Source organism: Dasypus novemcinctus, chromosome X (assembly GCF_030445035.2).
Source record: "Dasypus novemcinctus isolate mDasNov1 chromosome X, mDasNov1.1.hap2, whole genome shotgun sequence".
Lineage (NCBI taxonomy): Eukaryota > Metazoa > Chordata > Mammalia > Cingulata > Dasypodidae > Dasypus > Dasypus novemcinctus.
In genome coordinates this window covers 156,882,837-156,908,006 of record NC_080704.1, presented here as the reverse complement: position 1 = coordinate 156,908,006, position 25,170 = coordinate 156,882,837, and the positions used below count along the sequence as shown (strand labels likewise).

Sequence of the window (25,170 nt, the reverse complement as noted above, 5' to 3'; positions counted from 1 at the left end):
TTGGTGAAGTCCCTGCTCATCCTGCCTATTCCATTTGGAGTCTTTCAGCTTTCATCTTTCTAGTCTGAAGAGGACTCCTCTTTTTAAATCTCTCCTCTTGCTTGCAATAGACCCTCCAGCACCCTGAAAATTTCAGTAGCCCTTCCATGAACCTTCTTTGGCTATTATATCCTTCTTAAAGTGCATTACACCAACCAACAACAGCGAGTGTTCCAGGAGGAGCTGGGCCATGGGTCTGAAGAGGACTGAAGCTGCTTTCCATGTTGTTTTTCCTATTTCTTTGCTCATATCTTGTGGGCCTTTTTGACCAAAACAAACACTCTATTCTCCCATCCCCAAATTATGACCACTTTGGACCCCATTTTCTCTTCACTACAAAGAAGCAGCAGGCAGACTGCTAGGCTGTGCCGTAACCAACCGAAACAATTTATTTCATGAAGGCAGAGCCCAATTACAGCATCTATAAAATAACCACCGGGTACTTTGATCTCCTTCTGACAACTCTGACCAAAAGGCTGCACATACAGAATTAAATGGAAGAAAAATCAGAACTAAATGTACTAGCTATGAGTAAACCCAGCTCCTACCTGTATGGTACATGGGAAATTGTAGCCATTCCTGGCCCTTCTCTCTGTTCCAAGTAATGCAAAAGAAAAGCACATAGTCACTGAAATCTTTAAACAAATGTCACAACTGAGTATAGGCTTGTTATTAACAACAACAATCATAATTACACTTACACATTTGCAAATTACCCTCAAACATCAGTGCATCTAGTCCTCACATCAACCCTGTAGGGTGGGCGATGCAGGGATTGTTGCCCATTTTCTAGGTGAAGAAGCAGAGTCTCAGAGAAATTAAATGATCTGCCCAGAATCACACAGCTGATGTGCCACAGAACTGGGAGCAGAAATTAAGCCTTCAGGATTTGCACTAACATGGTAATAACAATAGTAAACACTATCAGACATTTACTATATTCTAAGCCCTGTGCTAAACAATTCACATAAATTATCGCATTCCATCCTCCCAAAAGCCCTGTAAGGAACAGTAATATTACTATCCTTATTTCACAGATGGAGAAACTGAGGCACAGTTTCCCCAAGTGTCATAGGCAGGAAGTGGAAAAACAGGGTTTCCAATCCAGACAGCGTGATGCTAGGGGCTATATCATTCAACAAAGGGCTTTTACATCTTTTATTTAAGACAGATTTTAGCTATGTCACAGTAGTTGTGTTTGATTGGAAAAAATTCTGACAGTTATTTCCAGAAAGGATTTTAAATGCTTGTGATGTATTTGATTGTATTTTATATAGTAAAAATATTTGTCTCAGATTGAGATACCTTGAAAGCTGTGTGCTTACTAATCTTTTCTCAGTATAACATTGTAAACTTTAAGGCACTAGAGTAAGTTCTGAGAATTGGGGCAAGGATGGTGGGAGATAGATTTCAAGTCTATAAGGACTTCAAACCTATACAAAGAGAGGTTGGATTTATTATATGAACACCAGTCTTGCAAACAATTGTATTACTCTTGGAATAACCAAGCTTTTTGCAAAACGTCTAGCATTAAGAAATTCCATTTACCGCTTACAATTCCCAAATCATTCCACAGTCCCATAGTCCACAAAATGTGCCACAAAAACCATGACGTGGGCAGCTCAGAAAAGGGAGGGATGGGTTCTTGTGGCCAACGCAAAGCAAGTAATATACTTTGACCTTCACAATTCAGCCTTGCCTGGTAATAAGCACTTGAGTGAATACTATCACTATTAGATGTAAGTTATTTACTTATATCTAATCAGGTATAGGATGTGTCAGAAGTAGATTTGTTCTTGAAAAATCACTTACCATAGTTCGGTCCATTGTTTCTTCCTCAGAAGTGTCTCTGTACCAAAAGCCACACAAAAATTACAGAAAAATGAAATATAGCACCAAATACATGAGGGCACAAGATCAGGAGAAAGACAATTCTGAGGCAGAGCAGTAGAACCCCCCAGATTGGGATTCAAATAGTGATAGGGCTCCACTTTGAAAGAGTTTGGTCATTATTTGCATACCAGAGTGGTGGTAAGCCTTCAGGTCCACAATCCCACTTCCTATCCCATAGCAGTACCCACAAGGGTGCATAGAAATATACATAAAAATGTGGCGAGAACTGAAATGCCCATCACTAGGTAATTTGATAAGCATGGCAAACCATACAAAAGAATCCTATGCCATCACTAAAATGGATACACTATAATTGTATGCATTGGCCTGGAATGATGTACATGCTATGTTCTAAAGCAAGAAAAGAAAGTTATAGAATGGTACGCAGAGTAGGACCTCATTCTCTTGGTTAATGCATGGGAACAAATCTACAGGAATATACAAAATAAACTGTTAATGGGAATTCTGAGAGAGGTGAGTTGTTTCTTGAGATTTTTGTTATCCACATCACAAATTTCTATAAAGTTTCAAGATTTTACAATGGTCACTTATTGTTTTTGTAATATGGAAAATTAATAGAAACAATATTTAAAGAATGCTGGATAGCCCAAGCATCTCTAATTTACTTTTAATAACCTACTATAGTAAACCCACAACTTCACTAATAATAATAATAACTGGGAAGCAGACTTGGCCCAATGGATAGGGCGACTGCCTATCACATGGGAGGTCCGCGGTTCAAACCCCGGGCCTCCTTGACCCGTGAGGAGCTGGTCCATGGGCAGCGCTGATGCACTCAAGGAGTGCCGTGCCACGCAGGAGTGTCCCCCGTGTAGAGGAGCTCCACGTGCAAGGAATGCGCCCCATAAGGAGATCCGCCCAGCGCGAAAGTGCAGCCTGCTCAAGAATGGCACCGCACACACAGAGGGCTGACACAACAAGATGACGCAACAAAAAGAAACACAGATTCCTGTGCCACTGATAAGGATGGAAGCGGTCACAGAAGAACACACAGAGAATGGACAGAGAGCAGACAAGGGGTGAGAGGGAGTAGGAAGGAGAGAGAAATAAAAAATATATAATAATAATAATAACCTACCATGGTTTTACATCCATTCATTTATATGAACCTTCTTGAACCTATTTATATTTAAACATATAAGAGAAACCAAAATCCTAGTGTGTGGAAAATAAGCAGCCACATTTTATGTTTTAAAAATCAGCTTACCATTGTATACCAGAGCCATGCCTACTTTTCAAAGGACTTCTGGGTGTTCTTTTAACAGAAGACTAGTATACATGCAGAGCAAAGAGCAGTAGAAATATTGCTCAGATGACAAATTCCCTTTGCCATGACATCCTTGATATTACTCATTACCTACCTACCAATTTCACTGCCATCACCTTTCTAAATTTGGGCCTCACTCGCATCTTGGACTAGTCAACATTCCTCCCTTTCAACATTTCAAGTTTTCTTTGGTATTTCTAATTCCTTAAAGTGCTTTATCCAACAATACAAGGCCTTATAAATCCTCATGTATTGGTCATCCGTAGCCTTTCACCCTTTTAAGATGTGATTTTTTAAAGCCACAGAATCATAGAATTTTAGAGCTAAAAGAGGCATTGGAGATTAACTTAATCCTACTCCACTGTTTCTATTTTCTTCTGTCTATTTTCTTCTGTTTTGTTCTCCCATTGGCTCTGTACCTTACAGTTAACAATACGGATTTCTTCCTCCTTCATGAGAGGACCTACAATGACTATATTGAGACTAAATATGCAGAAGTCCCTGAAACTCAGACATAAACAAAGGAAATCCCTTTGGATATTAACAGACATGGAATACCCTAAAACTCTCCTTCAGCCCTGTAGATGACACTCACGTACCTGCTTTTAATTTGGATTGCCAAATTAGCAAGAGAAAATTCACTGTCCTGAAATATAGAATTCAACTGCAAAAGAAAAAACAACTCAGTTTTAGTATTTTCCTCTCCTCTCTCTTAACAAAGTCACCTGTGACAATGCATTCGTTATTTCAGTTGGCTCAACATTTCCAACAATTCCACTCAGTTTTTCAACTTATATTTTATCCACTTATTTTCAAGTACTTTTCATCATATCATATACCCTTCAAGATAAATGTTGATGGGGTGAATGGGGAAACAGACACTATCATTTACTGTTGGTAGAGGTGCAAATCTGGAAAGCAACTTAGCAATATCTACTAAAACGTAAAAGGTTCATGCCCTATGATACAGCAATTCCAATTCTAGGAATTTATCCTATAGAAATATTACTCAAATGCTTCCAAAATTTATGGCAAGGACATTATTTTCAGCATTGTTTTTAAATAGAAACAATCTAAATGCCCACCAATTGATGCCTGAATTTTTTTAAAAATTACTTTTCAACCATGAATGAAATCCTAAAATCCTATGCATCTCTTAAAATGTTATGAGCTAGATCTATATTTATCAGTATGAATATGCTTAAAGATACATGGTTAAGTGAAAAAAGAAATTTTTCAGAATAACATAATTATTATGATTCTACTTATTTTTTTAAAAGAACATACATGCATCAATATTGTTATATACGTACTGAAAAACAACCTGAAAGAATTTCTGTCAAATTGTTAAGAGGATCAGGGCAAGGAGTGGTATTAGAAAGGATGTTTACACACTCAGCTAAGATGGAGTTGAAGAAGGACAACCACCACACCATGGAGCCTAGAGTGATTACAACTGAAAATGGGAGGATTGCATCCAGCATCCATGTGGAATCTGAGCCTCCTCTTGACATAGAGGTGCAATGGACACAACCAATCCAATGTCCACATAGAAGAGGTGGCATTGGATTGGGAAAAGTGGACATGGTGGACGATGGGTATGGGGAAAGGCAGGAAGAGATGAGAGGTGGAGGCGTCTTTGGGACATGGAGCTGCCCTGGATGGTGCTTCAGAGGTAATCACCGGACATTGTAAATCCTCACAGGGCCCACTGGATGGAATGGAGGAGAGTATGGGCCATGATGTGAACCATTGTCTATGAGGTGCAGAGGTGCCCAAAGATGTACTTACCAAATCCAATGGATGTGTCATGATGATGGGAACGAGTGTTGTTGGGGGGGGGGAGGGGGGGGGTGGGGTTGAATGGGACCTCACATATATATTTTTAATGTAATATTATTACAAAGTCAATAAAAAAAAAAAAGAAAGGATGTTTAATTTCTGGGTTTCAGATTTCAATGAATAGTATGTTTTTAATAGAGAATAGTAGGTATTACTCTTACTATCAAAAATAAGTAAAGATAAATAAAACATTCATTGTGCCGGAGAGAGAAAAAATTTAAATCCACAAAACAAAAAATATTTAAATATAATAGCATAGACTTTGTCATCACTTCTCTCCCACTTTCTTCAAATTTGGCAAAGACTCAGAGAATTTTTGCCAAGGGAGAAGAATGTGCAGATCTAAACAAATTAAGATAACATCATCTTATAAATGCTTTCAACATTGACACTCTGAAAGAGACTGTATGCATCCTCCTGGTCCTGCTTACACAGTGGATAGATTTGCACCAATGAAAAAATTAAAACCAGTTATCTGTGAGATGGATTATGGGTAGCCTAGCTTTCATCAACTCAGTTTTTGTCATATATATACCCTTATAGTCACATGTATATATATTCACAAATAATTATTTGTAACATAAATATTCAAAAGATTATTTTACCCAATTTTTTGCAAATTCTTTTATAACACGAACGATCGGAATCCTTGGCTCTTCATCAAAGACTGAGAAACTCATTTCAGTATTGTAGAAGGAAACTGTAATTTAAAGTAATGGGATTAATTTTATTCTTTTATTTGGTTCAAGAAATTTCACATCCTGTAAATTTGATAAAAAATGCTCTCCATTTTAAAGCAAACCAAATAATGAAGCCTCGTCCTTGATCTTTGGTTTCTTTAACTCCAAGGGCAAGAACCAACACTTTTGGCTCCACATCCAAAAACAAAACCAAGATGTTACCATCTTGTTTTTGCTTTATTTGGGCAGTTCCCTGTCTTCTACACACTTGATGGACAATCTACAAATCCCCCAAACCCTCAACTTTTACTGGCCAACAGATTTCCAGTCCATTCAATGGCCAAGCTGAACATTATCTCACAAGATCATTTGTACCAAGAAAAGAGCTATTTATTTCTTCCTATGACTTCCTTTCTGCTTCAGGTATTCCTCTGCTTATTTCTCTGTTTCTTTTATGAATCCTATTATATTTCAATTTTGGAAAGTTAAGAATTGCAGCAATAGCCAAAATTTGAGCAATATGGAAGCCAAATATTCCCTGGACATGGATAAGCTGGAGGTGAGAGTTGGAGAAGGCTGAGGCCACTATAAAAGGAACTGATAAGGGCAGGCTGGCATATCTTTTAGTGTTTTCTGTTGTCAGGTCAACATGGTTGGCTGTAAGGCCATGAAATCCTCTTATTGGGGAAGTGTGAAGTTCCTGGTCCGTGTTCACATTGGCAGGGTCAGAGTTAAGGGATCAGGAACAAAATGGGTAAAAAGGAGACTTAAAAAAATACTGAGTGAAAAGACACATTTGCATTATATTTCAGAAAAGCAAACACATGCAAGACTGCTGGAGAATTCTATGTTTGAACAAGGTACCCACTGTGCCCACCATCTAAAGGTGATAAGAATTACCACTGCACCCTTCATTGTCCCTTTCTGCCTTCAGAGAACTGACCACATTGGAGAACACATGGTCCATTGTGCATGAATTCTATTAAGGATACACTGCACACATTATGGAACAGTACCTGTGGTCTTAGAAACAGGGGAAGTCGATGTTTCAATAGGTATAAAGGAAGATGTTGATTCCAGCCAAGTTGTCCCGAAAGAGGAAAAGATTACTGAAGACATATTTGCTGTAGAAGGATGTGTTCCTCCAGTAGATTTGAGTGGAAATGAGGCTCCATTTGTTGTGGATGTAGTAGTATTTATATTTGGAAAGGAGTGCATTGTAGACTTAGAAAGAACTGTAAGAGATGCTGATGCACCTGGGATTCTGCTCCATGCAGATGTTATTGTAGGGTGAGGCATAGATATGGAACCAATAGATAAGGTGTGGTCAGTTGTAAGAGGTGATGTATTCATCCTGCTCAAGGTTGGATGTTGAGATACAGTCTTGGAGTTGGCAGTTACAGTGGTTCTGGAGGATACTCCAGGGAATGTGGAAATGTATATGCTGTCATCTGTGATTTTTATAGACACAGGGAGAGATGTTTGCAAGCCAGTAATGATATCAGTCATTTTAGGTGTAGGAGTGGTTTTAGAGGGTATAGTGCTTATAGTAGCAAAGGGTAGGGTTGTAAAATTAATGAATGGGTGTGTTGATATGTCAGAAGTGAGAAATGTGGATTTTGTCTCGTCTACTGTAAAGGGAGTTATAACTTGAGGAATTTTTGATACAGTTGCTAGCGGGGAAACTGAAGGAAGACTAGATGAGATCCAAGTCAGCCTGGGTGAAGTAGTAGCCTTTGAGATTATAGATCCTGAAGTGGTAGCAGAAAGACTCAATGGGAGCATAGTCACAGGAGTTTCAGATGTGGTTGTCTTCTCAAATGTGTGCTTAATGTCAGCCAAAGTGGTGGGGATAACTCTTGAAGATGTTGATAATGAAGGGCTGTCAGAGAGCTCAAAGGTAGGAAGACTTCCCGATGTGGGAGTTGATGGCATTGTCATAATACTTCCAGATGCAAGACTAGTTTGAGAGAGTTGAAATGTTGGCAAAGACCCTGGAACAAGATGTAGAGTTGTTGTTTCCATCTTGTTGGGTGTAGGTACATGAGCAGCAGTGGAAATTGGAAATTGAGAATCTTCAGCTGTAGGTGTGTTCCAGGAAGTCATAAGCAGGGACTGATTATCACTAGATGTGATTCCTGTTCCTAGAATTGGAAGTTCAACCATGTGAGATGTAAGTGGTGAAGAGGTCTTTGAAGTAAAGAACTGGGTTTCAGTACTATAAAGTGAAAAAAGAGATGATGTCAAAGAGGGTAGAGTTGCTATGGATGGGATCCGTGGAGTGTATGAAACAGGGGTATTCAGAGATGTGGCACTTTTTGTTAGTTTAGCTGTAAAGGAAGTATTTTCTGATAAGGAAGCCATCTTTCCTGTATTGGAAGAAAAGGAAGTCGTGGCTTTCACACTTTTTGTGGTTCCAGGGGTGCTTTTAATGCTAGTCAACGATGGGGAAAACTGAATATTCAGAGAAGTATGGAGATTATTTGAAAGAGTAGGTGAAAGCACACTTTCAGTTACAACAGTTCTGGAATAAGTATTTGTGAGAACTGTCTCTCTACTACTGTTGACAGTAGATAGAGAGCTGAGAGTGATTCCTGGTAATACACCCACAGTCGTAGCCTCATCTCCTTGAGATAGTTGTTGGGTTGTTGATAGAATTGGTGAAAACGTGGTTTCTGGAATGGAAGAAAGAGCTTCAGTGATCTGTTCCACAGATCTGGGAGTATATGTTGAAAGGGTACTCATGCTTTCTTTCTCATGAGACAAAAAGGTGGTGTTTGTCAGAGTTTGTGAAAAGAGAGCTGTTTTCCCAAGACTGGTAGACATTTTTGAAACATGAAGACCTACTGTGTTATTTGAGGTTGAGATAGCTGTAGTCTGTGTGTTACCAGAAGGGAGAGAAGAAACTGAATTCTCCTCAGGAGGAGTCCCAACTAGAATCCCTGAAGGTGAACGTGTTCGGTGACTGGAACTTTTTGTGGTCTCAGGAAGTCCTGTGTTTGTCATTTCCAAGGATGAAGTACCCAGGGAGTATGAAACAGAATCCCTTGATGGGGGTGTTTCTGTCACCTCCATAGTTCTAGAAATGTTTCCCAAGGAGGTAGTCATCTGCTGTTTGTCAGAAGATAAGGTAGAGGTACCTGTCACCAGTGGGGTGGGGAGAGGTGGTGTGTTTACAAGACGTGTGGAAGATTGAGAAATGGGAACATCTACTGAGGTAATAAGCTCATTGGCAGTGGTGTGTGAAGGTCTGGTCTCATCAACAAATGAGGTTTCTGTGGTGTCCGTAGACAAGCTAAAAACATCTGCACCACCACTTAAAGAATATGGAAAGCTGAAAGCACGGGTAGAAGTATCTAGTGCTGTAGCCTCTGCTGCTTGAGAGGCAGGTTTAGTTACTACTGGTGTAGACACAGTTGAAGTCACATAAGTGGAGGACACAACAGGAATATTGCCAGGGAGAGATGTAGAGCAGGTGAGAATGTGTGTGGATGGGGTTACTGTGTCAGAGGAGGTGGGGGGAAAGGTGTTCTCAGCCTTAGTTGCCATAGGAGTGAGGGGTCTCAGTGAAGGGACTGGAGTTTTGGTCAGAGAGGGAACTGCTGAGGGTGTCATCCTGACAGAGATCACTGTGGTCTCTGAAGTGGGGAGAACTGAGTCTCTGTGGGGAGGCATGGTTGTGGAAGCATTCTGACCAGTCATTGTCACTGATAGCGTGGTCACTGTAGAGGATGACGGAGTTGAGACATCTGAGAGCACAGATGGGGAAAGAGCCATGGCCACTGTTGAAGGCTCAGGTATGGTTACTTTAGCCTCATCAGAAACCACCATAGAAGTGACGGCAGAGGTATTAACTGGTAGTGAGAACGTATGGGTAACAGACACAGGGGTTGCTGGGAAATTGGTAGATTTAGACTGTGGAAGTAAAATGCCTGAAGACAAGGACATAGTTGTACTCTCTGTAGGAGTAGTGGTAAAAATGGTCCCCAATATCTTTGTGGTGGAAACACTCGGGGGTTTAGGGAATGTCTGTGTGTTCCCAGAAGTGGGAGATGTAGCTGAATTCCCCTCAACTGGATTCTCTGAAGTCCAGTGTGCTGTATAGGTGTGTGTGGGATTAATGATTTCTGTAGTTCCATTGTATGAGCTCTTATGTGTGGTTTTCACAGATTTTGTTGAAAACCAATTTCCTCTCTTCTCAGTAGTTGCAGTTTTATCATCCAATGTGTTAGAAGTGTTTTCTCTATCAGGAAAAGGTGAAATGGTTGCAGAAGTTGTTACCATTTGTGCAGGTTCATCTGTTGCTTCCAACATTGTTGAAAATGGAGAAATCTCCAATGTAACTGCTGTAGTTGATTTGCCCTTAAGATAATGGGAAGTTGTTTCTTTTCTTGTCACAGTAGCACTGAATATTTGTGTTGTCACAGACTTTGGTACAGAGGTTGTTGTCTCTCCAAATGCAATCGTACCATTTGTTTCTGTTTGTGTGATCTCAGAAGGGCTCTCCTCAGTAGAAAAATTTGGTTTAATGTTAGCAAGGGTAGATTTCATATCTGCTGGTGGAACAACTGTCTCCCCTGGTGTTGAAGGAAGTTCATTTACAGCTACAGTGGTGGTTTTTAGTAGTGAGGTGGTAAGTTTAAACTCAGGTGGTTTGGGTACAGATGCAGTTCCAGAAACTGTGGAGAAATTAGCAAACCATGGAGATGCCAAGTTGGATAGGGTTGTATATCTGGCTGAACTAGTATTAACAGCATCAGCAGTTGTGGCAGCCTCATTCTTTACGGATACTTCTTGTGGGGTGATACTATTAGTAGTTGTGGATGAATGTTCTGTTTTAGAAGTACTCCCATGGAATGCTGATGTGAAATTTTTATTAGGTATGAATGCAAGTCTGGTGCTTGTATATATAGATTTCAAAAGAGTCTGATCTGGCCTGGAAGTCCAAGTGGTCTTATCGGTGGAGAATAGATGGGAAACTTCATCAGTTAGAGATGTGAGAACTGACCCAGATGACTTGGATGTGGAAACTGATCTAGTGGAAATCAAAGAAAGCATGTTTTCACTGGGTGTGGGCCTATTCTGGGTATATACTGGCTGTGTATTTGTGGAGGAAAGTACAGTTTCAGCCACTGTTGGTGCAAATGTGATTCCTACATTTAAGCTTGTAAATGTAGTCTCAGCATCGATAACTGTCTGTGCACTCTGAGCTCCAGTGAATGGAGAGGATGTCCTGAAAGAAAGGGCCATAGAAGAGGCCTCTTTTGGTACAGAGGTAGCTATGGCTTCCTCCATTCTGGGTGAAGAGACATCCTGGAAATTCGTAGATGTCAATTCTGTTTCAGCTGATTCTAGGACAGGTGTGGTCTCAATATGCCTAGTTGGAAGCATCATTGAATGAACTGTAAATTCTATTGGCACATCAGTTGTTGCCAATGTAGATGCCGTCTGATTTATGGGCAATACAGATTCCACTGGAATAGCAGTTGTGGAGATGAGCACAGATTCTGATGGGACAGCCAATGCAGTCCCAATGTGAGTAGCTGTGGCTGAAGCTTGTTCCACGGTGGACCAGGGTGCTGTTCCAGCAGCAGTAGATGCAAGGAACACCTGGTCAGCTGTGGAGATAGGGAGTGCCCCAGTAGCTGTGGATTTGTGTTGGGGCCGAGATGTCATAGGCATGGATGTCGTTTCAATAGATGAGACTAAAGACATTGTCTTTATAATGGCAGACTGAGATCCAGTCACTGAAGTTTTGGATACAACTGAATTCTTGGTAAATCCCAATGTAGCTGCAGTTGGATGAAAGGTCTCAGTAGCAATGGCTTCGATCATTTTTGTTGTCCTTGTGCTCTCTGAAGATGGGGATCTAGTTGTTTTCATGGAATTTGTACTAGTGCTTAGAGATGTACTCTCGGTAGGCTGAGTAATGGCTGCTGAAGTAGATAAAATGCCAGCTGCTAATGTAGCTGTCTCAGCTATGGATGTCTTAAAATTTTTTGTTGCAGTCATTGTTTCCAGCGGTGGAGGTGTTGTATCAGAGTAAGACATGGTTGTGTCATCAGGTGCAAAGACAGGCATACTTTCAGACACCACAGTAGAGGAATATACAGTATTTTCTGGTGTTAGTCCAGTACTTTGGTATGGAGTTGTCAAATCTATTTGCTGTGAGAGAGTTGTACTTGTTCCTTGAATTGTTATATTTTCAGAAACAACTGGAAAATTAGAAAGCATATGTTACTTTGGATTCAGCTTTAGAAATCAGAGACAATTCTTTTAAAAGGCACTCTAAGATTTCTTCTCATATCTTTTAAGAGGAAATAGGAAATAAGTATCACAGATATAATAAAATCACAAGATTACTTAGTTGTTCTTAAGATGATTTTGTACTTTCTAAAATCTCTACATGACTCTCATAATGACCTGGTTAAGTAACTAGTAGGAGGACATCCATTCCACATATCTTTTAAGATATAGCCACTTTGAAAAGAAGATGCATGCTAGTGTAGTGCACTGCTTAAGAGGATCAGTTTTGGAAATGGACCAATTCCTTAAAAGACACAAGCTATCAAAATTTATCCAAGAAGAAATAAGTAACCTAAAGAGTCCTATGTCTATTAAAGAAATTGAATTTCTTGGTTATAAATCTTCCCCTAAAAAATAGGACCAGCTTTGGATTCAAACAGATATAATTTCAAATCCTGACTCCATCACTTACTCATTATATGACCTTGAGCTAGTTACTTACCCTCTCTGTGCTTCAATTTCCTCCTCTGTAATGTGAGGATTATAATAACACCTACCTTATAAAATTGTTATGAGAATTAAGTGAGTAAATATGTGTAAAGCACTTAGCATAGTGGCTGGCTCACAGTGAGGACTCGAAAAACAGCTATTGTTAATAAAGTCTTGCTACTTTAGACCTGATCAAATTCCTGTCACTCATCTATACACTACAGATTGGAATTTTGATCTGGAGCCCCCCCCAAGATTAAAATGTTTTGAACATACACCATTTATGTATATATATTTCTTTATCAATATATACATGTGTATAGATATGTAAATCCATTTTATATACATTCTAAACACACATACACACAAAAGAAATTTCCAAAGGATGTGATTAAAAACATACAAATAGAAGTTATAATATTTTCTTCCAGCACTCTAATGGATTTTCTTGTACACACTCTAAAATAAATACACCCTTCTTTAAAGACCACTGGAGCCTAACGTCTGCCTCAATTCAAATCAACTAAATTTAACAAGCATTGTGAATACTATTCTAGGTCCTGTGAGAAATGTAGAGTTCATGGCATAATTCTTTCCTTCAAAGAGTTTACATTCTTATTGGAAAAGTCTTATATTACTGAAATGTTTTTATAAAAAAATATAAAATGATATTTTAAAACAAAGCAGGGAAGCAGATGTGGCTCAAGCAATTGAGCAACTGCCTACCACATGGGAGGTCCGTGGTTCAGTTCATGGTGCCTCCTAAAGAAGAGAGTGAGCTGGCATGATGGGCAGGCATGGCAAGCTGACACAACAAGATGACAAAACAAGAGACACAAGAAGAAAAACATAATGAGAGATACAACAAAGCAGGGAACAGAGGTGGCTCAAATGATTAGGTGCCTCCCTCCCACATCGGAGGTCCTGGGTTCAGTTCCTGGTGTCTCCAAAAGAAATAAGGAAGACAAACAGACACAACAAGTGCAAACCACAAGAGGGTGGGGAGAAACAGATAAATTTTTAAAAATAAATCTTAAAAAAACCAAAACAATAAAATGATAATTCAGTTTGTAATAAAATAAATATAATCAGATTCCAAATGTCTTTAAAGTACAATGGAAAATCAGTGTTGTAAGAGATTAATAATGGCTTTAATCTACTAAGGAAAGTTTCTCTTTGAAAATGTAGGACTTAGAGAAATGATGGGATTTGGGTAGAGAAGGCATGGATAAAATGGCAATGAATATGGGGGCAGTAAAAGATCAGTCCAGCTGGGAATGGAAGGGAGTGTCTTAGGTGGAGGTGAGAGGAAATGTCAGATTAGGAAGGGCCCTAGAGGGGTGGATGGGGAGACAGATGAGAGAATATAATATTATAACAGCTCTCATGTATTGAACATTTACAACAAGCTCAGCACTGTGCTACATGATATCTCATTAAATGTTCTTATCAGGTAAATATTACAATTATCCCCATTTTAGAGCTGAAGGAACTGAGTATCAGAAACTTAACACGAATTTCTCAACTTCACACTTGGAATCCAAACCAAGGTCAATGTCTCTGCTCTTGACCACTACACCATTTGAAAGGATGTAGATACTTGTGCAAGGGGAATGAGTTGACAAGTAGTCTGTAGGGGAGGATTGTGGGAAGATGACAGATTAGAGAGCTCCAGGACTCAGTCCATCCACCAAAATAACTACTAAACAAGCAGGAACTGTATGAAACAACTATTTTGAAAGTCCAGAGCCAGAAGAACATGGTTCAGCATCCAGGGATGAGCCAGAGAAAGAGGCTGATAAATTATGGTAAAGAACTGTAAGTTGCTCTCGCCACATGGCAGCTACCAGTGCCCATCCTCCATTCTCACAGCAGGCCGCCACAGGGTCCAGCCCGACTAGCTGCTGATGCCAGAAAGGGATGTAAAAATCTTCCCTAAGAACGGGGTTGGCACGGCTGATCACTGATTATGGCTCTCAATTAGCAACTTTGGATTGCTGAGGGTGGGGCTCTGGAGGCAGCTATTGTATCAACCTGCTCTGGATAGGGGCAGCAGTGGTGGAGACTTAAAAAGACACTGGGCTTCTTTGGGGCTGCAGGGACATTTACCTGAAGGACAGGCCGGGAAAGCTTAGCTTAAGGAGGGACCATCAGAGAAGTTCTTGGCACCCTTCCTGATCCCCTTCACAGGGCAATTTGCAGGTGGTCTGCTCCCCCCTTATTGGTTCCTGACCCTGTTTTGACTGGAAAGACTGATAAGAATGTCCTCTCTTTTGTGCCCTCCTCACAGAATATGCCCTCCAAGCAAAAGCAGCTTGTAACAACAAAAGAACTGTAAAAACTATATAGGCGGAAGCCTGAGACAAAGGCCTACCAACTTCAGGCATCAAGGAGAGGGAGCCTGACTCCTGGGAAACAGAGAGGACAAAAAAACTACTGTAAACAGGGGAAATCCAAAACAACTAACAAGGAAAAGCCCAAGACAAGAAAGTGGCCCAGTAAGACACAGAAAATCCTGCAAACAGCAGTTGCCTTGTATTGACCTTCCTGGTAGGAGGGCTGAAGCTCAGGAAAATATCTGTCTTATCATCAGCTGGTTACAAAACCAAGAAACAGACATCTCATGGAATAAATCCCAGAATCAACAATTTAAAGTATTAAAATTTACAATGTGCAACAAAAGAGTATAAGACAAACCAAGAAACAGGAAATGATGGAACATCCAAAGGAAGAGGCTAAAAACATGGAATACACCAAAAAAGAAGATGAGAATGTGGACAAAACAAAGGCTCTAAAAAAATATGATGGTCATTAAAATGCTCAAGGAGATGAAGGGAAATACAAAGAAAAAACTAAGGGATATTAGGAAAACAATGAATGAGCAATATGAGAGTCTAATTAAAGAGAAAGAAATTTTTAAAAGGAACCTAACAGAAATGCTGGAGTTGAAGACCACAATAACTGAAATGAAAAATGCACAGAAGGGTTTCAAGAGCAGATTGGCTGGCATAAGAACCAGAGAACTTGAAGACAAGAAACTTGAAATGATTTTGACTAATGAGCAGAAAGAAAAAAGAAATATTAAAAGCAAAAATAGCCTAAGGCAGCTATGGGTCACCGCCAAGTGCGTCAATATACTCATTATGGGAGTCCCAGAGAGAGAAGAAAGAAACAGGGACAGAAGGGACAGTCAAAGAAATAATTTCCAAACATAGCAAAATACATTAATGTGCACATCCAAGCAGCCCAGAGAACACCAAATAGGACAAACATGAAGAAAAATACACCCAGTCATATATTGACCACACTAGCAAATGCAAAAGACAAGGAGAGAGTTCTGAAAGCTGCAAGAGAAAGGCAACCCATTATGTACAAGGGAGTCCTAATTAGATAAGAGTGCCAATTTCTCATCAGAAACATGAAGGCAAGAAGGCAGTGGGTTGAAATACTTGAAGTCCTAAAGGGAAACAACTACCAGCCAAGAATTTTATATCCAGTGAGACATTATTTCAAAAATAAGGGAGAGATTAAAGCATACTAAGATTTTTTTTTAAGCTGAAGGAGTTCATCACCACTAGATCTGCCCTACGAGCAATACTAAGGGAGTTCTTCAGAATGAAAGGAAAGGCCACTAGGCAGTGGTTCAAAGTGGCATAAAGAAATAATGATCAGCAGTAAAGGGAACCATTTGGTAATTATCAACCCCAGGATGATTGTGTTTTATTGCTGGTATGTAACTTCACTTCTTCCTACAGGTGCTAAAATACAAATGAATAAAAATTAATGATAAATCTGTGCTTTTGGACATAAAAGATATAAGGGGTAACAAGTACATAAAAAATGGTAGGGGGGAGTGACTGTGGCTCAATCAGTTGGGCTCCTGCCTACCATATGAGAGGCCATGGGTTCATGTCCCGGGGCCTCCTTGTGAAGGCAGGCTTGCCCGCAAGTGCCATAGAGAGCTGACTCAGCAAGGTGATGCAACAAAAAAGGGAAACAAGCAAAAAAGAAAAAACACAGAAGAGCACGCAGTTAATGGACACAGAGAGCAGACAATAAGCAAGCTACAAGGGGGGGTATAAATAAAAATAAATATAGACACAGAAGAATGCACAGTGAATGGACACAGAGAGCAGACAGCAAGCAAAAAGCCATGAGGGTGGGAGGGGAATTGAGTTAGCCCCAAATCCCTTTAAAAAAAATGGTGGAGGACAAAGTAATATAGGAAAAGTATATGTGCATGCAATCAAAGTTAAGTTGATATCAAACAAATATGATTGTTATATATTTAGGATGTTAAGTTTTAACCCCATGGTAACCGTAAGGAAAACAGAGGGAAAATCTATCTAGATAGAAATGAGAAGGCACTCAATATGGTACAACACAAGAAAGCAAATAAATATAAATGTAGGCTTTATCAGAAGTGAGAGACAAAAAAGGCATAAGATGCATGAAGGGCAAATAGCAAAATGGCACAAGAAACACCTGTATTATGAGTAGTGACTTTAAATGTAAAGGAATTAAACTCTCCAATCAAAAGGCAGAGGTTGGCAGAATGGAGGAAAAAAGTATGACCCAGTTATATGCTGTCTACAAGAGAGTTACCTTAAACTCTAAAGGGAAATTTCAACAGGAAGATGAAACAATTATAAATATACATACAACTAACAACAGAGCCCCAAAATACATGAAGCAAATACTGACAGATTGAAGGGAAAAATTCATGGTTCTACATTAATAAGAGGAGACTTTAATACACCAGTCTCAATAATAGATAGAATATTTAGTCATAAGATCAAAAAAGAAGTACAAGACTTGAATGATGCACTAAATCAACTAGACCTAACAGACATATATAAAACATATCACCCAATAAAAAACAGAATACACATTCTTCTCAAGTGCACATGTATCATTTTCCAAGATAGACCATAAACTGAGTCACAAAACAAGTCTCAATAAATTCAAAAATATTTAAATCCTACAATGCATATCCTTTGACCAAATTGGAGCAAAGCTAGAAATCGATAACAGAATGAGAAATGGAAAATTCATAAATATATGGAAAGTTAACAACAGACTCATAAACAGCCCATGGGCTAAAGAGTAAATAAAAAACAAAACTGGGAAATATCTTGAGGCAAATGAAAATACAATATACCAAAACTTTGGGAAGCAGCAAAGGTAGTACTGAGAGGGAAATTTATAGCCCTAAGTTCTTACATTTAAAAAAGGAGAAAGATTTCATATTAGAAACTTAACCTCAAAACTGGAAGAATTAGAAAAAGAAGAGCAAACAAACCGCAAAGTGAGCAAAATGAAGGAAATAACAAAGATTAGAGCAGAGATTAATGGAATGAAAACACAACAGAGAGAATCAACGAAACCAAAAGTTGGTCTTTGAAAAGATCAGTAAAATTGACAAACCTTTAGCTAGATAGAAAAAGAAAAAAACAAAGAGGATACGAATAACTAAAATCATAAATGTAAAGGGAGACCTTACTGCTGACCCCACTGGAATGGAAAGGACTATAATAGCATACTATGAAAATCTGTATGCCAATAAATTAGAAAACCTACATGAAATGGGCAAGTTCTTAGAAACACAAATTAACCTATATTGATTCATGAAGAAATAAAATGGAGGAGGGACAAGATGCCAGCAGAGTAAGGAACTCCAAGAGTCAGCTCATCATACATTGCAGTTAGTAATCAGCAAGAGCTATTTAAAGCACCTGTTGGTGGTGCAGGAAACCAGAAGAACATCCTGCTACATCCTTGGAAGAATGGAAGGGGGAGATTGCCCATCTGCTGTGAAGATTCATGAGTAGAACACTCCACACCATGGAGCCCAGTGCCTGTCTCATGTTGGTGGCACAAGATGCCTCAGAAGCTATTTCCTGGCTGGAGTTGGAAGCTCCATTTCTCAAAAACAGGAGAGGAAGAGATAATCGGGCACCAACTTTAGCTACTGATTAGTCAACTCAGTTGGCTAAAGTCCAATTCTAAATACAGACAAAGTTTGAAACTGGCCAAGTTAGAAAGAGGCTAGTAGCTGCCATTTTAACTCCACCCCTGGCATGAGGGGAAGTGGGGCTGATTGAAAATCACAGTGACAGTAGGTATTGGGTTCTTTCAAGCAAGGTCAGGTTGATGACCTAGCCTACTTTCCAGTCCTGCCTCCAGCAATGAGGAAGCTGGGAGGACATGCACCAGCCTCTCTGGGCAACTCTAATATCTTTTGGCCAGCACAAACTAGATTGTTGGGCACATGTGTGACTATATCCAAATGAACAGGAGGAAAGGTGATGTTTCCTCAGGCTCTCCAGGTAACTGCAGGCACTTAGAGCCTGCACGGACCAAAGTCTTTGGCACTCCTGTGGATCCATATCTGTCCCCCAGTAGGATGGGGGGGGGGTCCCCAGCCTCTCTGGGCAACTGTAGCCACTTTTAACCTGCAAGGATTAGCTGCTTGAACACATCTGTGGCTCAGTTCCCACCGCCAACAAGGCAGGAGATGGAACAGTGCTCCCTCAGCCTCTCTGGGCAACTGCAGCTGCTTTTAGCCCACTTGAACTACACTGTTGAATACAGCTGTGGCTCCATCTCTGCCCTTGACCAAGAGGAAGAGGGACAGTGCTCCCTCAGCCTCTCTGGGCAACTGCATTCATTGTCAGTCTGCAGAGACAAGAAATTTTCAGACACTTGTGGCTACATTCCCCTGGCAGGGGAGGAAGGTGCATGGAGCTTCATTAGCCTCTCCAAGCAACTGCATATGGTCTTGTTCTGCATGACTTGGATTATTGCACATGGCTGTGGCTATTTTCCTACTACCAGCAGGGGAGAAACATGGGAGATGCTTCATCAGTTCCTGAAGCAGCATGGACATCTTAAGCCTCTGTGGCTTACAGTACCAACCCCATCCTCAGCTCCTACTCCACAACAACCAACGTAGAAAAGGCAAGAAACAGATGAAAAAGAGCTGGAAAAAATTCAGATTGGCTAAACATGAGCCACTATAAATTTCCAAATCAGGCTGAACCAAGTATCAAAGAGGGGCTTTTGCACAAAGCCAATCAAATGGAAACCTGTAAACTAAAGAGAGAAACTGATCCAAGAATAAATACAACTAGTAAGTCAGATACTGAGACATAAACAAAAAAGTGCAGTCCATACTAAGAAACAAGAAGATATGGCCCAAAGGAACAAACTAAGCCTCCAGATGACATAAGAGGTTGAAACAACTAATAATAGATATTCAGACAAATCTCCTTAGATTCAGTGGGATGACAAAAGAGATTAAGGATATTAAGAATATATTGGGTGATCATGGCAGATGGAGTTCAGTGCCATGTCAGTTGGCCCTTCCTTGGAGTTTGTGTTTCTGTGTGATGGAGCTGGACTCAGGTGTGATCTTTTTTCACAAACCTTTCCTGTTACTTTACCAGAATTGTAGTTGGTGCTGGGGTTTAATATATACCCAGGAGATCTGAATCTCTGGACTGACCATATGATAGCCAGGCCTTGAGCCTCAACAGACTTCAACTCCTACGCTCTGGTTTATTGGACTTACCCTACTCAGCTAACATTGAGTTGAAGAAGGTCAATCACCACAACATGGAGCCAAGAGTGCCTACAACTGAAAACAGGAGGATTGCATCCAGCATCCATATAGAATCTAAGCCCCCTCTTGATATAGATGTGGAGTGGACACAACCAATCCAAGGTCCACAGGATGGAGGAATAGAATATGGATTAGAATGGACTTACTGATATTCTGTTCATGAACTATTGTGATTAGTAATCGAAGAAAATGTGGCATTGATGTGGAGAAAGTGGCCATGGTGGCTGCTGGGTGTGGGAAATGGGAGGAAGAGATGAGATGTGGAGGCATTTTCGGGACTTGGAACTGTCGTAGGTGGTGCTGCAGGGACAATTACCAGACATTGTATGTCCTCCCATGGCCCACTGGATGGAACATGGGAGAGTGTAGGCTATGATGTGGACCATTGACCATGAGGTGCAACGATGCTCAGAGATGTATTCACCAAATGCAATGAATGTCTCATGATGATGGAGGAGAATGTTGCTATGGGGAGAGGAGTGGGGTGAGGGGGGTGGGGGTATATGGGACCTCATATTTTTTTAATGTAACATTAAAAATCAAATAAAGAAAAAAAAATTTTTTTAATAGGTGCAATAAAGTTCCCTCCCTAGGGTGTCAAAGGCTATAACACAGTTGCATTCTGCCCAGGTTCTTCTACTTTTATGAATCTCTCTCTCTGTAAGACTGTGGAAATACTTTGAAATGTTTTAGAACTGTAAACTTTTCTGAAGGAAGGAGGATATCGCTTGAAACAATAGACCTCTAATCACTTGATAGCCTTTTCAATGGTCTGGCTGGGAACTCAGGGTTGTGAGACTACAGAAGGAAAAGGAAAAAAAAGAATGAAATGCCACTTTGAAATCTATGTTTGGCTTTTGTCAGTTGCTGGCTCCTCAGAATTCACAGTTAAAAGGTAAAAATGTAGTTTAAAATGAATCTTTAAATGCCAATACTCTCTTGCTGGTGAATTAAATGCATAACTTGCATATGAGAATTTGTTCCATTACTAAGAAAAGGCAGGACTTCACAAAATTGTTACTAATAAAATTCTTGTAGCTTAATAAAGATATCCAATTCACCTTAAGGTTAAAACTTAATAAAAACTGTAACTAATAGTTAAGATCATTTATAGATGCATTTATATTATAAAACAGTGGAAAGATAATAACTGAAATTATAACTGGGTGAATTTAGCCTAAAACTATTATTATAAGTGTAAATTCTAAACTGACCTTACCTTTGTTTATGATTACTTCAAGGCTGTCCTCACCCCTTCCCTTTGCCTATGGTTATTTCATGGCAGCTCCTACCCCTATAGTTCAGAGAAAGGTGGGATTGGGGACATCCCGGTCTCCTGTCCTACTGGTGTCAGTGGCCCTGCTTTCTCTCATGAATCCAAGTATAAACTAAACTGCTGCCTGGTTGAATTCTTAGCCCTTGAGGTTAAACGACCACTGGAGTATTATTATCTCCAAGGACTAGGAGGAAAAAAAGCCTTAACTGTCAGTGTTCCTAAGAGTGGCAACTCATGAGAGAAACCAAGTCTCCCTGAGGCTTCAAATAGCCTCGGTAAATATATTGAATTAATCTTGTTGCTTATCCAAAATTCTGCTAAATTCAAGGTAAAATATAAAGTTCTGAAACAAAAGAAAAAGGTGCTAAAGCATTGGGTACATTTTGGTTACAAGCCATTAGTAAAGAAACAATTCTTATGCAAAACTGCACAGTCATAGTGCAAATTATGAAAAGGTTTCAGGAGTCTTTGAAATGTTTTGCAGTCACCCTTATTTCATTAAAAAAATGGAAATTTTAAGTAACTAAAGGTATGTCTTTGTGTCAAACTATTCATGTCTGCCTATTTGCTCAAATTGTTGAGGTTAAATATGTAGTTATATAAGTAATTATATATTTCTGAAACCCAAATTAAGCTAAACAATATATAAAATAATGCAAATTATAAGTAACATCAATGAGTTGTGTTTCTGTGTCTATTTGTGTCTGCCCATTTGCTCAGTGTATGTCTTCATATATCGTGATAATATATCAAAGTAACAAATGAAAATTCTTAAAAGAGCTCTATTCAAATTGTTAAAAATTAAATATGTAGTTATATATGTGAATAAATATTCTTAGAGCCCAAATTAGACTAAGCAGGATGGAAAGCCCATATAGAAATCTGATTATAGGAACTATTGGGAAAGGGCCTCCTCTTTGCAAGACTTTTGAGAGCAGGACTAGGTGTGACAAATTCTCTACTAGGCTGGGGAATTAAGAGTCAGTTTGCCCTGTAATTTCCCAGTTTAAAACTTTTAACAGCCATAAAATAAGGCTTGTTAGTGGTTCTGTTAACAAATTTCAGTAAGTAAAGAAAAGTCCATAAAAACTATAGAAAGATCTTTCCTGGATTATGATTAAACAAATTAGGTAATTATGTAATGTCTTTTGAGACCTAGTAGTCAGTATGCTTTTAAAAATTATTCATTTTCGTAACTTAAACAAAGAAAAGAAGTTTTAGCTTCCTGTAAAGAAAAAAAGAGAGCATTCCTTGCATAAACTGTAATGGTTTCAATTTTATTTAGCTTGGGTATAATCTCCCTGAGTTTATAAAATACCCAGTAAATAAATTAACATTATATGTACAAAATCTTTAGAGTAATAAAATTGTAAGTTCACATTAATGAAATTAAGCTAAAGAAGAAAAATTGTAGATATACTCTCTTAAAAAATAAAGTAAATTTCTTTAATTAGTAATTGTAATTTAATAAGTTTATTTAAACATAAGCTAACTAGTCAATGTCGTTGTACTCAATTATAAAGAGTTTGTAAAACATCTTCCAGCCAAAAATGTTTAAATAGTTCTAGTTCTAAAAGTCATTGTTAACTAAAAACTTGGATTGGTATTGGTGGCAAAAAATAACATCGTGATAATAAAACCTGTCTGAAGGCCACCATAAGGTGCATATTTAAGTAAATGGTAATAAAAAGTTAACTTGATTCTATTGGAAATCTTCTGTTTTCATTTTAACAATGAAAAATAGTTTTTTTCCCTCTATTCCTGAAGTAAAATACCTACAATTATCTTAATGGTAAAATTGTGTAAGTAAACAGTCGTTTGATATATGATGTGTTGCATTAAATTGTTTAAAATATATGTAAAAACAAGGAATAAACTTTAACATTGTCAAACTCTTTTGTGCATTTAAACCAGGCCTTGAATACATTACAGGTTGCCTCTCCATGTGAGTTATTGGCTAGGCTGGTCACTAACCCCTCAATTAGAAATATTTGCTATATCAGCCTCTGGTTCTGCTCCTGAAGTCAATGGAAACTATGTTGCAGTTTCAAGCTCCTGCAGCAGCCAATGATGACTTGGTACAGCCAAGTGTACAATGGATATTGCCTCCAGACTGGCACTGTTCCACAGTGCCAAAGAACACTACGCACCAGGCTGGTAAAATACTGGAAACTCTCTCTAGGATCAATGATGCGGCGACTTGCTCGCTGTGTGAAAAGCATGCTAAGTGAAGCCATGATACCAAGATACTGTAAATAAAACTTAAACACAATTGGCATTATGGCCTGCTCCCATGGAGAGATAACATGTAAAGTATTACAGTCCTGAAATTTAAAACTATTAATTGCAACTCAGAATCCTTATGTATTAAGTAATACATTAATTAATATTAAAGTGCTGTACTTTTATCCTGTACTAAATATTTGCCTAATAATTATAATGTTATCTTTTCTATTCTGGATAAGGTACAAAATTATAGTAGACATGTTAAATTCCTGGTAACTTTATTTTCTAAAGAGTTAATAAACATGTCTATAAAATAAGGTAACGATCTTAGCCAGGCTCAGCCAACTTACTATTTTACTGTACTCTACTGTGTAGCAAAAATGAGGCTGGCTTGCTAATAATGGGTTACCTATTAAAGTCAAAATTATCAGAAATTGTACAATTAAAACCAAAATGTAAAAAACTTTATTCTGTAGTTCTCATCCACTCCCACAGCTAAAAACTAAGAAAATTTCCATCTTAGTGCACTAATCCTGAATGAAACCAACTGTCCAAAAGGTGCCAGTTCACCAGGAGCATCTAACAGAACACATGAGTGCCAATCATTAAATGGCCTGTAATGCGATTTCAAAACAAAGCTATGTATCTATTGCAATTTCTCTCTGAAAATAATTTAGAAAAAATATATATACATGTATACTTTTCCCACCAGCTTTTAAAAAGGGGTTCCATCTTTATAAGCACCTAACCTTGTCTACCTCTGTAATCCAATGTCCTCTTTTAAAAACGGGTATTCCAAAATTTTAATAGTTTGTTTCTTTCAGAATGAACATCTTATTAACCATATGAAAACTTCATCCAACTTTGTGCAGAATTCCAGATCCATCTTCCTCCAGTTAAAATAAAATAAAAGTTTTAAACCTTGTTAGGTAATGACTACAGTCCATGGCCAGCAGGAAGCAGTTACAGAAAAGAGATCATCTCCCTTCAGCACCCCTTTATAATTAAAGGTGTAACTCTTTAAGGGTAAAACAAAATTAATAGATGGATCTGGAACCTGACTGAAAATCCGCGCAAGCACTGGTGGTCCCAAAATGACTGCAGGGGGGGTCCCACCCCAGAATTCTGCTGTCCAGAATGAAAACTTCTGAACTTCTAAAAACAGGATCCTGTATGTTACACTGAAAATTAATAAGTAAAGTAATCAATCAAAACAACAAACAGCCATCCACCTCACAGCTCCAACAATAATTATGCCAAAGCTTAGCAAGTTAAGCTTTGGCATAAGGGGTGAAAATGATGTGGGTTATGGGTGGGAGGCTCTTTGTCTCTTCAGAGATAACCTAAGCTGCTTGTCCTGACCTGTGGGTGTGGGATGGTGAGAGGCTGCAGTCCTGCCCCTGGTGACCATGGCAATGACTCCAGTCCCAGGAGGCCATTTAACAATGCAAACTCTATATACATACCAGTCAGTCCAGGGAAACTCTGATGGTGGTGATGACAAAACTTAAGGGAACTTGGACTTGACCTCAAATGGGAAATACAATATAGCCTGTGCATAAATTCA

The 25,170-nt window shown here is 39.0% G+C and overlaps 1 protein-coding gene across 1 annotated transcript in view; it reads right to left on the bottom strand.

Annotated features, from left to right (window-relative positions):
- The window catches only part of ADGRG4 (adhesion G protein-coupled receptor G4), a 169,842-nt gene that overhangs the window by 69,912 nt on the left and 74,760 nt on the right, over nt 1-25,170 (bottom strand). Inside the window, exons 3-7 of the mRNA XM_058291365.2 lie at nt 6,759-11,957; nt 5,668-5,762; nt 3,820-3,884; nt 1,853-1,888; nt 588-641 (exon numbers count right to left, since the gene is read on the bottom strand). Coding sequence (XP_058147348.1) covers nt 588-641; nt 1,853-1,888; nt 3,820-3,884; nt 5,668-5,762; nt 6,759-11,957 — 5,449 coding nt within the window. The remainder of the gene's footprint in view (nt 1-587; nt 642-1,852; nt 1,889-3,819; nt 3,885-5,667; nt 5,763-6,758; nt 11,958-25,170) is intronic.